We start from the raw sequence: 14,724 nt of genomic DNA on the forward strand, positions 1-14,724 counted from the left end.
AACGCATGGTAAATATGCTTATAATTGTTCTTACCTAGCACTACAAAAAATTAATTCATAAAAATAACTGAGTAAACAAATTAAATAATATTAAACCAATTTAAAATACAAGATGAATTTTGGTACCATAGCGACTCTTTAATGGTCCGATTTTTTATTTAAAAAAGACGAGGAGAATCTTAAGAAAATTTGTCCGATTTTACAATAATAAATCACATATTTGCTTGTATACAGTATATTATAGATTAAAATAATTAGAACATCTTTAAAGTATTCTTTATATGATCAAAATTCTTTATTATAAACAATCTATTAATAAAAATAAAAGTCGAACATACTCTTTATTTTTAAAATATTGATTAGAGAGTGAGTTTGACTCTTCATATTTAGAGAGTTAAATTTCACTCTCTATCATAATTTTAATTAATAAACTACAAGTTCCTATGTATTTTATTTATTAATTCTCATTTTCATTAAGTCTCTTTCTTAAAAATAAAGAATATTTTCATTAAATTTAAAGAGTATTAAATTTAAATAAAAATTATATTTTTTATATTTAAAAATTAATAAAAATACTATTGATTTACGCAATGCTTATCATTCAAATAAAGAGAAGAGATGCTCTAAAAAGACCGTATACAAAGTTCCCATCTGATTAATATAATAATGAAAAGAGGTGGTTAATGTTAGGCGAAACACAAAATAATTACGCTCAATCAAGTTTAAACTAAAGAATTGGGAATCTAATCCCTCACCCAATACATTACCTGCTCAACAAATACCAATTTCCCATCAGAAAAATTAAAACCGAACCCGTTCACAACAAAAATGGCACTCTCGTTCTGCTCCGCCAAATCGCTCCCGCTCCTACTACTCATCTCAGCCATTCCCGTGGCATATATCATCTCTCTGGAGCGAACCAAACCTGCCACTCATGTCTACCACTACCACAGCTCCGGCTACATGCGCGAGTGCGCCAAGTGGGATCAATCCAACCGTCGATTTCTCGTCTCCTTTATGGGTGGAGGAATAGGTCAGGTCTCCGTACCCGAAGATTACTTGCCCGACACTGTTCTAGATGAACTGACGGTTGTCAAAGAAGCTGACTTGTCCGGTAATGCATCACTGGGGATCGCCGTGGACCAGCCTAGGAATCGCCTCCTTGTGGTGGTTGCAGATCTTTTGAGGAACAAGTATAATGGGCTGGCTGCTTATGATTTGTCCACATGGAAACGTTTGTTTCTCACCCAACTCACTGGCCCAAGTAAGTTTTCAACGAGTTTATTCAACATTGGCACATCAAAATAAAAATTGTTCTGCCACGTGCATCAGTCATACTGTTAGACAAAAGATGATAAGATTATTTATTGGTAAATATATAATTTTATTTATTACTTTTTTATTTCTATAGTGTTGGATGCATTCATCAAAGCCGTTTATTTTTTAAATAACTGAGTCACTTTGTGATTAACGTCTTATCACAGTACTCCTATCAGGCGGCTGTTCTTTTTTCGCTTGTAGATGAAGTAATTTTTAATTTTGGTAATTTTATAATAATTCCATTTTTAATATCTTAACATATGGTGATTTTTAACAATTTTAGCATTTAAAAAAAAAAAAGAATAATAAATTTTAATCTTTGTAAATATATAAAAAAGATTTTAAATTTTATGAACAATAAACATTTTTGTTATGGTGCATCAAAGAAGTACATTTTAATAATTTAATTTGGTTATTTTATAATATTTTGACTCTTAATATGGAAAAAGAGTAAAATTAATTTTAATTTCTTAATACTTTTACAACTGTTGAAAAGAAGGATTGATTTTTTATTATTTTTAATTTTTAAAATTTTATAAATGTGTACAATGAAATACTATTGCAATTGTTTTCATTTTTATTTTTTAATCTTTGAGTTTGACGGCGACTGATTTTGATGCAGGTGATGAGAAATCTTTCGCGGATGATGTAGCAGTTGACATAGAAGGCAATGCATATGTTACGGATGCCAAAGCCAGTAAAATTTGGAAGGTAGGAGTGGAGGGTGAGCTGCTATCCATCATTAGAAGCCCTCTGTTTACTGCAAAAGAGTGGTACAAAAACTTGGTTGGCCTAAATGGGATTGTTTACCATCCAGATGGGTTTTTGATTGTCATTCATACATTTACTGGGAATTTGTTTAAGATTGAAATTGCCAAAGGAGAGGAAATTAAATTAATTAAAGTAGATGGAGGACCCTTGTCATTTGGAGATGGTTTAGAGCTACTGTCTCCAACGAAGCTTGTAGTTGCAGGAAATCCTTCGGCAAGATTGGTGGAGAGCTCTGATGGGTGGGAGACGGCATCTGTGGTGGCGAAATTTAGCGGGCCTGCTCATCGTTTGGCCACAGCTGCAACTGTTAAAGACGGAAGGGTGTACCTCAATCACATGTTTGGGTTGGGATATCCCAAGAAGAAGCATGTCCTAGTCGAAGCTGTTTTCTAAAACCTGGAAATATATATATAATATAAGCTCCTTCACATATATCGTCAAAACTGTTGTGTAGCTAAATTATGTTTGCTTTCTTCCTTTTTAATTTGTGTTGTACCAGTACTACGGAAAACAATAAATAGTTTTGAAATAGTTTTCCTGATATATGGTATTCTTGGTTGGGATTAAGCTCTTTATTGGCTTAGATGTTTCGTGTCTCTATTTTGAGTAATGTTACAGTTATCGAAGTAGTATATTAAATTTATACACTGAATGAGATGGTAAAATTCTGACCATTGATTAATATTAAGTTAAAATTAATCAACGGTCAGGATTTTATTACGTCATTCGGGTGACTGTATTATTTTCCCTTTATTTTGCCCCTTCCAACTATTTAAAGGAGAACGGTCGCTCTCGTCATTACTACATTGTGAGTTTGTTTTATTATTTTGAGTAATATTTTTGAAATATTATTGGTAGGTAGAATTGGATGATTATTACGAGGTAGAATTTAAAAATTAATTAAAAAAACCCTTAGGTTTGCTAATTGGACTTAACACCCCAATATATAAAATTTTTGTAAAATGACAAAAACACTTCCACCACACACAATTGCTAGATTTCGGCCACCATCTCTGGAATCTGGCCGAAATTTGGCGTTACGACGCACCACCGACTGGATCTGGCTGGTCGTGAGCCGAGATGGTCTTTTCCAGCAAGATCTACCATGGATATAGCCAGAAAAGGCCAGATTTGGACGTGTTGACGACCATGTCTTGGCCATCATTAAAGACCAGCTACGGTCAAATATTTGGCTGTAGATCTGACCTTTTCCGGCTAGATCCATGGTGGATTTGGTCAGTAAATGATAGATCGGTGCATTACCGGTCAGATCCAGGCGGTGGTGCACCATTATACCAAATTCTGACGGTGCTGGTCTAAATCTGGTAAATATGGGTGAGTGGGTGTGTTTTTGTCAATTTTTAAACTTTTTTTGGGAGATGTTTAGTTAAATAAATAAACTTAGGGTTTAAAATTGTTAAATAAAATATAATAATATTTTCAAAATAGATAAACAAAGTGTATTTTGGAAATAGTATTAATAGGGATGGAAAAAATAATTAAACAAACGGATTACACGAGGCAGTCATTAATAAAGTAAATTACTTTTATTCTCCAATAAAAAAGAGAACTCCAGATGAGCATTTCGCTGACCTTAGAATTAAATAAATGCTTTATATTAAGGATTTATGGGAAAAGTTTTTTAAAGTATTTAATGACTTTCTCTAACAAGATTATGTGAGATTTTGAAACATAACTTCTTCTCATTCATTTTTGCTAGTTTATAGTATGCGTTATTGAATATAGAGATTTGAGATTATATGATAGTGAACTAACATTTGTATGCTATGTTTGATATTCTAGAAATCTATATACTGGTTACTAGTTGTCAATATGAACATATATTTTGCTGTCAATACTAAAATTGGGGAACAAATTTTGATATTAGATAACATATTAGGCATCAATCTTGTTGATGTGTGATTTTTATACCAACGACACGCATGTTCAAAATATTAAGAGAGTCTTACAAATTACATGTGAAATGATTATGAGAGTTGATTATAGGGTTGAGATGATATATGTTTGAAGAAATATAAATAAAAGATTGACAAGAGAGATTTTTATAGTAGTTTAGATGCTTAAAATGATTCATACATCCATTGTTATTTTTTTATTTTTTAATTATTTTTCTGATATCTCCTGTAAGGCGTATAAAGATGGAGTAATCATTTCTTTACAGAAAAAAATAATGGTTGAATCTCAAATGTATGCTCAGCTCTTATATGCCCAATCTCTTTATTTAATGAAGAGAGTTGTTAATTTATACACCTTTGAACTTAATGTAATGAATGTTTTTGAAAGTTGTCTTGACACATGAAAAACTTTTATTCAGTTTTATCTTTTATTTTGATAAGTTTTGACAACTAATACCTTTAAATGCTTGTTGAACTCTGATTGGTGACGTTGACATCAATAACAAATATGGTAAGACTTTATTAGATTTTTAGATATCTAAGTTGAATAAAATTGAAAACTATATACTATAAATTTTCTCTGATTTATAACAAAACAGTATTGTGTCAGATACATTGAATTCCTAAGGCATATATGTTAATAATGAAAATTAATAATTATATAATATCACTCTGTCAATACAATAAATTTGTCATTTGCCTGCATAGACAAGTGAGAGTGCTGTGCATATATGGCGTTCTCACTTTGCTCCACCAAATCACTCATGCTACTTCTCCTCATCTCAGCCATTCCCTTCGCTTACATCATCTCTCTGGAGCGAACCAAATTTGCCACTCATGTGTACCAATACCACAGCTCTGGCTTCATGCGTGAGTGCGCCAAGTGGGATCAATCCCACCGCCGATTCCTCGTTTCCTTTTTGGGTGGAGGAGTCGGTCAGGTATCAGTACCCCGTGATTACTTACCCCAAACTGTTCTAAATGAAGTCACGGTGGTCAAAGATGTTGACTTAGCCGGCAATGCGTCACTTGGCATTGTCCTTGACCACCCTAGGAATCGCCTTCTTGTGGTGGTTTCAGACCTTTTCTGGAATAAATACAGTGCACTCGCAGCTTATGATCTGTCCACGTGGAAACGTTTGTTTCTCACCCAACTCAGTGGGCCAAGTAAGTTTACAACATCGACATTACTGAATATTTTATTTCTTTGGTGATGAATGTTTTTCTTGCTACTGATACATTAATCTGAGCCGTATGATTAATTGTAGGCAACTCTTAAAATGAATCGCGATTTGGAAGTTGTTATGGTTGACCTTGCGTTATGCTATGCTTATCTAAAAATGAATTGTTCACTCAACTCTTAAAATGAATCGTGATTTGGAAGTTGCTCTGTTCTCATTGATGTTGCATTATTCTATATTTTATTTTTTAATGTTTTAATTTTTATCTCGTAAGTAATTTATTATTATTTGTTGGTGCAGGTGATGAGAAATCATTGGCGGACGATGCAGCAGTTGATGAAGAAGGCAATGCATATGTTACTGATGCCAAAGCCAGTAAAATTTGGAAGGTAGGAGTGAATGGGGAGTTTGTATCCATCATTAGAAGCCCACTGTTTATTGCAAAAGATTGGTACAAAAACTTGGTTGGGCTGAATGGAATAGTTTACCATCCAAATGGGTTCTTGATAGTAATTCATACATTTAGTGGGAATTTGTTTAAGATTGAGACTGGGAAGGGAGAGGAAATTAAGTTAATTAAGGTAGAGGGAGGGCCATTGTCATTTGGAGATGGTATGGAGCTACTGTCTCCAACGAAGCTTGTAGTAGCAGGGAATCATCCTTCAGCAAGATTGGTGGAGAGCTCTGATGGGTGGGAGACGGCTTCTGTGGTGGCAAAATTTAGTGGGCCTGCTCATCGCTTGGCCTCAGCGGCAACCGTGAAAGACGGACAGGTGTATCTCAACCACATTATTGGCGTGGGATATCCCAAGAAGCATCTCCTCGTCCAGGCTGTTTTCTAGAACCTCAAAATCTCCATGTATTATCGAACTTCGGTGCTGCTAAATTATGTTGCACTCTGGGGTTTTTATTGTGTTGTATTTGTATCACTGGAAAACTCTAAATAGTTTTGGTAGATAATGGCGCATTTTTCTGATAAATGGTATTTTTAAATCAAGTCAAGACATAGAGTAATTAAGTGAATTTAAATCAAGGAATAACCAACAGTTTTTATGCAAAAGAAATGGTCCAGAGTATGATGATATGTTTTATTATCCACAATAATATCTTAGTACCGTGAAAGTTTACTAAAGCTAAATTCCCAAGCGCTTTATTCTTTCAACAGAGAAACAATAAAAAAAAAAAAGAGAGAGAAGAGACTAAAGTAAAAATTGTGGGTGAAAATATGTAGTAACTTCGCACTTTCACCTGAATGACAGATAATATTGGATTTGGTAACTGAAAATGTCCACAATGTCAGGCCACTTTCCCCTCCCTTGAAAAACCAGAAACCACTCTTCATAATCACCAAGTCTTCTCTGCGCTGTCAACGTCTTGAATTAATTATCATCACCATTTAACATCTCCTATACATATGCATGTATGTCTACCAAATCTCAACCAACTGACTTTGACTTTTAATTCAAGTATTCCACTGTCCTTCACTTTCACATCCAAGTTAAGAGTAGTAAGCATCAAATGGAGAGGCAAAGAAGTTTCTCTTTGAAATCCACCAGATTCTTAGTCTTTTCTTTAACAATCTCTTCTTCTTTAATCTTTTTAACACTCTTCTCTATCTGGGTCATCAAATCTACCCCTTCCATTCACCAAGAAACCCATTTTCACTTGAACCAACTCGCCCTTAATCTAAGTCCCAAACCTGTAACTTTAGAGACATTGACGGGTTTCAGTAAAAATTCCTCATCTAAAAATGTGAAAGACTTATTCCTCATCGATGCCCTAAATAAACCTGAAAATTCTACATTGTTTTCACCACCCCCGGATGAAGCTTACAAAGCTGATGATCTAGATGATAACAGTTATTCAACTACAGGTCAAGAGAGTGCACCGGCACCTTCGCTCGAGGAAGTTGAAGTTCACAGCAATGAGAGAATTGAAGAGAAGAAGATTGAAGCGGCTTCAACTCAGAAAATTGAGCGTCCCAACGATGAGCAGATTACAAAGAAGAAGATTGAAGCTCCTTCAGTTGAGAAAATTGAGGTTACCAGTAATGAGCAGATAAAAAAGAAGAAGAGTGGAGCAGCTTCAGCTAAAAAAATTGAAGTTACAAGGGATAAGAGGATTGAAGAGAAGAGGCTAAGAAATTGTGATATTACAAAAGGGAGGTGGGTTTACGATGAGAGCTATCCTTTGTACACAAATGCTTCATGTCCTCTTATAGATGAAGGTTTCAATTGTATGAGCAATGGAAGACTGGATAAAGATTACATGAAGTGGAAATGGCAGCCTCAAGATTGTGACATCCCAAGGTATTTCTTTTCAAATTTAAGTTATTTGTTTTGGAATTGCAATTTTTTGTCTTAAGTATGCAATGATGAGACCAGGCTTTTTTAGTTGATTGAGACTCAGCTTAGGTTAGAAAATGAAGCATGATATGTTGATGAATGATTTTCGCATGGTGTAATCATGTCATGAAATGTATAGGTTCAATGCTACCAAAATGCTGGACTTGATCCGAGGGAAAAGGCTGATTTTTGTTGGAGATTCACTAAATAGGAATCAATGGGAATCTATGCTGTGTATGTTAATGGGAGCTGTTAGAGACCCAAAGAAGGTCTATGAGACCCATGGACGAAGAATCACCAAAGAGAAGGGAGATTATAGTTTCAAATTTGTGGTAATTACACAAAGATGATGTTTTTGTTTGAATTTTGAAGTGAGATATATAGTGCAAAGTATTTAATTTTTGGTCTTGTTTATGTAGGATTATAAATGCACTGTTGAATATTATGCGAGCCATTTTTTAGTTCACGAGAGCAAGGCAAGAGTAGGGCAGAAGCGGGTGCAAACCTTGAGAATTGATTCTATTGATCGTGGCTCATCAAGATGGAGAGGAGCTGATATTTTGATATTCAACACTGCACATTGGTGGACCCATTACAAAACAAAAGCCGGGTTAGAACCATTCAAGCCTTAAATCCTACCATTGTTTGACTCAAATGTTAAATGTATTCAATTCTTTCTGTGTTTGATACAAGCTATGAAGTTCAGTTTAGACCTTAGTTCTTGAAAAAGCTCATATACTTGTCCTCTTAAATTATTTCTGTATGCATTAGGAGTCAATGGGCGGTTTGAATATTATGTGCCTCTCTATGAACTTACCTCTCATAAGTTTGGTGCCTCTGTAACAGGATTAACTATTACCAGGAAGGAAATCTAGTCCATCCCCAGCTTGACGTTTCTGCAGCCTTTAGAAGAGCATTGATGACTTGGGCATCATGGGTTGATAAACGCATCAATCCAAAGAAAACCCGAGTTTTCTTTCGAAATTCTGCACCTTCACATTTCAGGTTTCCCTTTACCATTCAAAATATTGTCTTTAGTATCATCATATCATTTGCTGAGTAGTATTTGTTCCATAATACACAGGGGAGGTCAATGGAATTCAGGTGGTCATTGTAGGGAAGCTACTCAACCACTTAATGGAACCTCAAGCTTTATCTACCCTGACAAGAATGGAATGGTAGAGGAGATCGTAAAGCAGATGAAAACACCTGTAACTCTCTTGAATATAACCAGATTGTCTGACTACAGGATAGATGGTCATCCATCAATGTATGGAATAAAACCAGGGAGTCGCTACTCTTCTAACATTCAGGATTGTAGCCATTGGTGTCTTCCAGGTGTTCCTGATACATGGAATGAATTGTTGTACTTTCATTTGCTGCCCAAGAAGGAGTATAATCTTCTATGAAACAGGTTTGTGCTTCTCAGCTATATATTCTTTCAATGTTTTATTCCTATTGATATTGTAGGCAGAACGTAAAATCTAATCGTCCTGGTTTTTTCTATGGAAAATGTAAATCATATATTTCAACGAGTATCCATTTTTTTGGACCAAGAGAAAATAACCCATGTGCTGGTCTTATATCTCACATATGCATGTGTACATCATAAATCAAATGGCAAAAAGCATAAGCTTGAAGACGCTTATAGCCTATAGGGTGACAACACGTTTCAGGCTTACTTACTGATTCCAGTGGTTTATGATAGCAATGGCATGGAAAAACATATAATTACTATCATCAAAAAAAAAGAGTTTAAATTATGAAAATGATACATCATGGACTCCTCTCCCAACAACATTGTTCAATGTCTATAATGATTGCCTATTGTATTGTAAAGTACGGCTAGAAAATTTTCCAGACTACAAATATGTTTTGACTTGTTACCCAATCTATTTTATTGTTTGACCCACATAATCTATAAGGCAAATTGGGCATCTACATACATTAATGCCGACATGTATATTTTAACATGTATATTATTGTTCATGAAGACGCAGTTCTTGCAAATAGGTGAAATGGCATTATTGGAAAATGATCCAAATGTACATTGTGCATGTGCATCAATGTGACTGATGTTTCTTGGCTCTGCCTTGGGACACAGATGAATCATCTCGCTTCGAACCCTCAGGTTTCCGAGCCCACACAGGGGCTTGGTCTGGCCCATAACGATAGTCATAAAAAAGTTCCTCACTAGCTTCAATATGCTCCTTGGCAAATATGCCCACGCGATGATCTCCAGCTACCAGCATCACCTGTGCAGTAAATATATTAGCTTAACCTACGATTAACTTGAAAGGTAATTAATGCAACTTTTATACCTTGGCATAGCAGTTTGGATTTGATGAGTGGTTTGCAAATTTAAGCTTATCTCCTTTGCGATAAGCATCGAGGACAAACTGCAAAGAATCAAATGGAAGACTTTAGATCTCAGACTCCAAAAGTCCAACAATAAAAGACGATGGTGGTGCGGTGGCTATGTAGACACAAGGCACGTGAATTAAGTTAATTGCTATTCTCCAACATCGTATAAACATCACCATAATGATTTGAATGCTACAAAACCGCTGCCTTTTGGATGAGGAAATTAGTAATATTGAAGAATTGCATTTTCGATTATATATTTGTCACACCATTGTCCGCATCGTCACTTGCCTGATCATTCAAGTCAAAAAGGAATGATGAATTTGCACGATCATAAATTTTCCCACGTTTGTCTGCTTCTCGATGGGAGATCAATTCACCAGTATATTCTCCAAGATAATCATTTTTGTTGACCGAATTCTGAAATCACATCATCTAGTTCATTTACCAGATTAGCAAAGAACTATAGGAAAATATGATACGATAAAGTATATTTTACCTTTAGAAAGGCTCCCCATCCAGCAACATCAGACTTTGCCAAGAGAATCTGAAAAAGAGGAAACAAAAAAAAGGTATGACAACTTGTATATTCAAGATTGTTTTAACTTCCTACAGTACCACTTTGATGAGTAAAAACATTCTGCATTGTTCACCCTCTGTTGTTGCCTTAGTAGGAGCCTCATGTTTCCACATTGACCGTCACCTCGTTTCAGTGGCTCACCCAATGAACCATCTCCACAACTGTACAAAGCATGTTAATTTTACAGAAATGCTAAAGATGGAATGTAATAACAGCACTTATCCAGTCGGGCATGCAATATTTTAGAACATCCATCAAAGCTCAATTACAAAAGACAGCCACTTCAGGCCTTGAATAATTGGAATAACCTGAGTGCCAACCATAATCCAAATAAAAATAAAAAATCCAAGTATTTTTTCCTCAGAGAACTCTTAAGCATAATAATATAATCCCGTGTTAATGAGAATTCTTCATGTTGTCTATAAAGGATGCACCCCAGCCCCTGCATCTCACAAAGAGCATTGGCTGCATTCGTTTCTAATAGTTCCTTGTTCTTACTTAAAGGTGATCAATCGTACAAGGTTGCATGTTCTAATTGCCTGATAATCTGTATGCAGATTTCCACTTTATCCAGGTCTAGCTAGATGAGCAACATTAACTTTAATCTGTGCATCCTAGAAAGCTATTTCATTTCTATGAATTCTAAAGGGTCTTGTTCTCTTAGATTAGTGCCATAAGAAGCAGGCACTGTCAACTTATCACAACAAAGTTCTAACGCTAAATTGAAATCATCGTTGTAACAAGGAAAATCTAACAATGAAGACAGACTTATATCATTATACAGTATCAATGAGTTATGACATAGTGTCTGAAATTAAAAGCAACAAAGGCACACAGAACTCGTTACCTAACCCAGCAATTCCGACAAACATCTGGGTCACATTCACGTCCAGCAGCAAAACATGGGCATTGCCTGCTTCTGCATTGACTCTTTGCACAGTGGCATCCCCTAAACCGATTTTTGCAACTCTTTGAGCACCTGAAAAAGTAATAAACACTTGTGTCAATTGAAGTTAAGACAATATAGTATATATATAGACACACATAAATAGATGGAGCAAACATCCACTTAATGAAGTTCTATTTGGAATCAATAGCAAAATACAAAGTTTTACTGACTACCAAACTAGATTCAAGAACTCAATTGATAAATAAAACTCAACCAGCTTCCATACAACCAATTGATCAGCAATAGGATACTGCTCCACAGTTACAAGGATATGGTTGACATATTTAACAATTTACCTGGGATGAATTTTCATCATAAGAGGCATGATGCATCCCAGCCTATTTCTATTGACCATGATGCCACAAAACCTTATGGATGCACACAGGCTTTCCAACATCATTTATCATTTATCATTTACCTTATTCAACAATTCAACATACCCGCAATATTTCTCACAGCAAGTTCCGTTATGCAAGCAAGGGCATTGCTTTCCACACATAGATTGGCATCCACAAGGTGTATATTGCTTACAAGACTGATTTTTACCATCTGCAATTCTTTTCCAAATTGATGGATGACCAGCAGATTTCCAAGAATATTTAAGCTTCCGTGTTCTGCCCCTTCTACGAAGTAATCTTGGTCTTGTTGGCATCTCTTGCTCCTTAAACAACAGTAGAAAAGAAGGCTCTAAAATGCATTAGCAAGCAAATAGAGAGATTAAGTAAAAAAGGTATAACAGCACATACTGTACAATCTGAATCAGCTTTCCGATTTTCTTCCAAAAATGAGCTTGCTGCAACTGATTTGTGAGGCATTGATGAACCACCTTCACGCATATAACTTGATACTTCTATGCAAGTCTTCAACCCAGAAAGCAAGTTCCTGGCTATAAGGCAACTGCAAATACAATAAACATGAAACTATTAAAAAAATCTAAAAGGTGCAAATAAAACTATATTAAAACTTCTCAAGTATAGCATTTTCATTATGCCAAACAGAATGTTAGATGCACCTGTTTCTACCAAATATCTCCACTCCCTTCAAATACAGTTCCTTCTCGATAGGTTTCCACTCAGAGCTGCTGAAAACTCCTTCAGATACATCTACTTTCGAAGATGCCTGCTTCAATTCAGGCTCATTCTTGACATCTTTGGCTTCACCCCTAATATTCAGCTCGATCTTATCATGCAGAGCACTACTGGAACTAGCAAATTTCTCTGACCCACATTCAATTGATTCACTTTGTGAATCTTTGGTGATCATTTGAAGATCGCCTTCACTGGAAGCACCAATATGACAACCACTGTCCACATCCATGCTAGCTATAGCATCACTGGATGCAGTAATTACATCCAGAGGCAATAGTTTCTTTTGCTTTTTACTTGAAGAATTCTGAAGATCATCAGAAACTTGTATCAATTCATTCAACACTACATTTGTTGGTTGTAAGGCCTTGCGCTTTCCCAGACTTTGCATGGCATATGTATCTGTAGTCAGAGCTCTAATACCAACTACTGAGCTATGAACAGCCTCTGAAGTAACAGATGAAACTTTTTCAGAATTACTTCTTCCATCTAGAATGAGGTCTGTATCGTTATCAGTACCTGGCTCTTCAGCATCAGGGGGCACTGCAGTTCCTTCTTTGGTGTCTTTCATTCTATCTGAAACATCAATAGTTGAACCTTCTAGCACATCTTGAACAGTTCTTAACTGCAAGGTATTCATGCAGAATCAGACTTCACAAATTGTAAGGTGGCTCCAATCCGGAAATAAAATATGAAGAGTACATTATAAAACTGTTAGCAAGTCCTTAAGGCATGCATGAGCAGAACCCCGTGTTAAAAGAGAGAAAAAAATATACCTGGAGGTAACAATGATCACTGCAAGGTTTCCTATCATCTTCATATTCAGACCAATATGACTGCTTTTCACACTGTCAAAAGAAGCAGTCCAGAGATAAGCTAATCTATGTAACCAAATGTCGTTGTAGAAAAATGAAAAGCACATCTACTTACAGGATCAATTAAAGTTTGGGAACATCCATGAAGACGGCAGTCAAATAACTGTTGGATAGATACAACCAGATAAGTATTGTGTAGAAGCAATTCAAAGGGTTATATCAAATACAGTCATACCAAGCAACGACGACAAAAAAGGTTATCAAAAGAATCCAAAGCAGCACTAAGGGTCTTGTCCAGAGATATGCCCATTTCATATCCAGAATCCGCAGAATCTTTTAAATTTTTGTCATTAAATTTCTCCTTTAAAATGTTGTATCTCTCCTGCAAAGCCCAAACACAATATCTATCTCAGTAATACATAAGATGTTTCCAACATAAATAATTTGCAAACAAGTAGGAAATGCTGATGATATTCCAAAAGAGAAATTAAAACCAAGCAAATTCCAAAACATAACGATCCTATTCCCAATTAATTCAAAATACCTGTATTTCTGAAGTGGCTACCCCAGTGAACTGGCCGACAAGATTAACTACTTCCTCACCTAGCCCATGCTCCTGAAAGGCCATCCTGCCAAATTGATGGTACTCGCTATACTCATTTGGATTATCATGAATAAACAAGCAGGCTGTCACTAAGACCAAATGATAAACATAACCTACGGTCATAGTGCTGCTTCTGCTCTGAACACTTGGAAAAGCAAGCTATATATAAGTTGAGAAAAGTGATAAGTGTTGGTACAATCAAGAGGTAGGTGCTAGCTAGTTTAGCAAGCAGGGTCTTTTGTTGTTGTACAAGAGATCTTTGTCAAATCTCACTCTGCCAATAGTTGTGGCCCTGAAGGGTAAAAAGGGCAGGAAAAAATATAAACCTCAACCAAGAGGTCCAAAAACTATAAGAATGAATGGAAAAAGACGGCAGATTCATCAAACTGACAATCTTTCAAAGTGCCTTTCATTCATTAGTTTGAATCCTTTTAATCATCAGTATGTTCTCTCCACCAAAGAATTTTGAGTTGTGAACAATGCCTAATGCTTGAACTACTCATGCTTACACCTTTTAAGCACCTTAATGCAAAACCAGTTTCATAACAAATGACTGAATTTGTTGATATTGCATCTGACTTTAACATACCATATAATACGATCTTCAGCGTCAGTAAATTCATGTTTCTCCTCCTCAGGTTCTACATTATCTTCCTCACTGTCACTACAGATTAGCGCTTCACTGCCATGTTGGTCATAATAAATACGTCTTCTTCCAACCACAGACTGGTCTTCAGCCATTCTCTGATTTCTGTGCTGTGTAAGGCATATTTCAGATAAGAAGAGCAATTGTA

General features: G+C 35.7%; 4 protein-coding genes across 4 annotated transcripts in view; 3 read left to right on the forward strand and 1 right to left on the reverse strand.

Moving 5' to 3' along the window:
• Positions 1 to 655: 655 nt before the first annotated feature.
• On the forward strand, positions 656 to 2,634 carry LOC116108272. The gene is made up of 2 exons (XM_031394527.1): positions 656 to 1,264; positions 1,943 to 2,634. Exons 1-2 carry the CDS (start codon positions 829 to 831, stop codon positions 2,482 to 2,484), a joined length of 978 nt encoding a protein of 325 aa, XP_031250387.1. The 5' UTR covers positions 656 to 828; the 3' UTR covers positions 2,485 to 2,634.
• A 2,104-nt stretch (positions 2,635 to 4,738) lies between these two features.
• Positions 4,739 to 6,115, forward strand: LOC116108258. The gene is made up of 2 exons (XM_031394514.1): positions 4,739 to 5,174; positions 5,489 to 6,115. Exons 1-2 carry the CDS (start codon positions 4,739 to 4,741, stop codon positions 6,028 to 6,030), a joined length of 978 nt encoding a protein of 325 aa, XP_031250374.1. The 3' UTR covers positions 6,031 to 6,115.
• Positions 6,116 to 6,511: 396 nt separating this feature from the next.
• LOC116108281 (protein trichome birefringence-like 6) lies at positions 6,512 to 9,063 on the forward strand. Its single transcript, XM_031394536.1, has 5 exons — positions 6,512 to 7,497; positions 7,673 to 7,865; positions 7,953 to 8,143; positions 8,380 to 8,538; positions 8,618 to 9,063. The coding sequence occupies exons 1-5, from the start codon at positions 6,707 to 6,709 to the stop codon at positions 8,940 to 8,942; spliced, it is 1,659 nt and encodes a 552-aa protein (XP_031250396.1). The 5' UTR covers positions 6,512 to 6,706; the 3' UTR covers positions 8,943 to 9,063.
• Positions 9,064 to 9,268: 205 nt separating this feature from the next.
• Positions 9,269 to 14,724, reverse strand: part of LOC116108259 (histone-lysine N-methyltransferase EZA1) — a 14,443-nt gene continuing 8,987 nt past the window's right edge. Inside the window, exons 2-16 of the mRNA XM_031394515.1 lie at positions 14,520 to 14,686; positions 13,871 to 13,955; positions 13,562 to 13,708; positions 13,442 to 13,489; positions 13,286 to 13,359; positions 12,935 to 13,059; positions 12,439 to 12,856; positions 12,173 to 12,323; positions 11,867 to 12,087; positions 11,325 to 11,456; positions 10,551 to 10,638; positions 10,397 to 10,444; positions 10,189 to 10,317; positions 9,855 to 9,932; positions 9,269 to 9,788 (exon numbers count right to left, since the gene is read on the reverse strand). Of these exons, the coding sequence (XP_031250375.1) occupies positions 9,597 to 9,788; positions 9,855 to 9,932; positions 10,189 to 10,317; positions 10,397 to 10,444; positions 10,551 to 10,638; positions 11,325 to 11,456; positions 11,867 to 12,087; positions 12,173 to 12,323; positions 12,439 to 12,856; positions 12,935 to 13,059; positions 13,286 to 13,359; positions 13,442 to 13,489; positions 13,562 to 13,708; positions 13,871 to 13,955; positions 14,520 to 14,686 (2,103 nt within the window). The 3' untranslated portion in view covers positions 9,269 to 9,596. The remainder of the gene's footprint in view (positions 9,789 to 9,854; positions 9,933 to 10,188; positions 10,318 to 10,396; positions 10,445 to 10,550; positions 10,639 to 11,324; positions 11,457 to 11,866; positions 12,088 to 12,172; positions 12,324 to 12,438; positions 12,857 to 12,934; positions 13,060 to 13,285; positions 13,360 to 13,441; positions 13,490 to 13,561; positions 13,709 to 13,870; positions 13,956 to 14,519; positions 14,687 to 14,724) is intronic.

The sequence above is a fragment of the Pistacia vera genome, unplaced genomic scaffold, assembly GCF_008641045.1.
Source record: "Pistacia vera cultivar Batoury unplaced genomic scaffold, PisVer_v2 Contig560, whole genome shotgun sequence".
Classification (NCBI taxonomy): domain Eukaryota; kingdom Viridiplantae; phylum Streptophyta; class Magnoliopsida; order Sapindales; family Anacardiaceae; genus Pistacia; species Pistacia vera.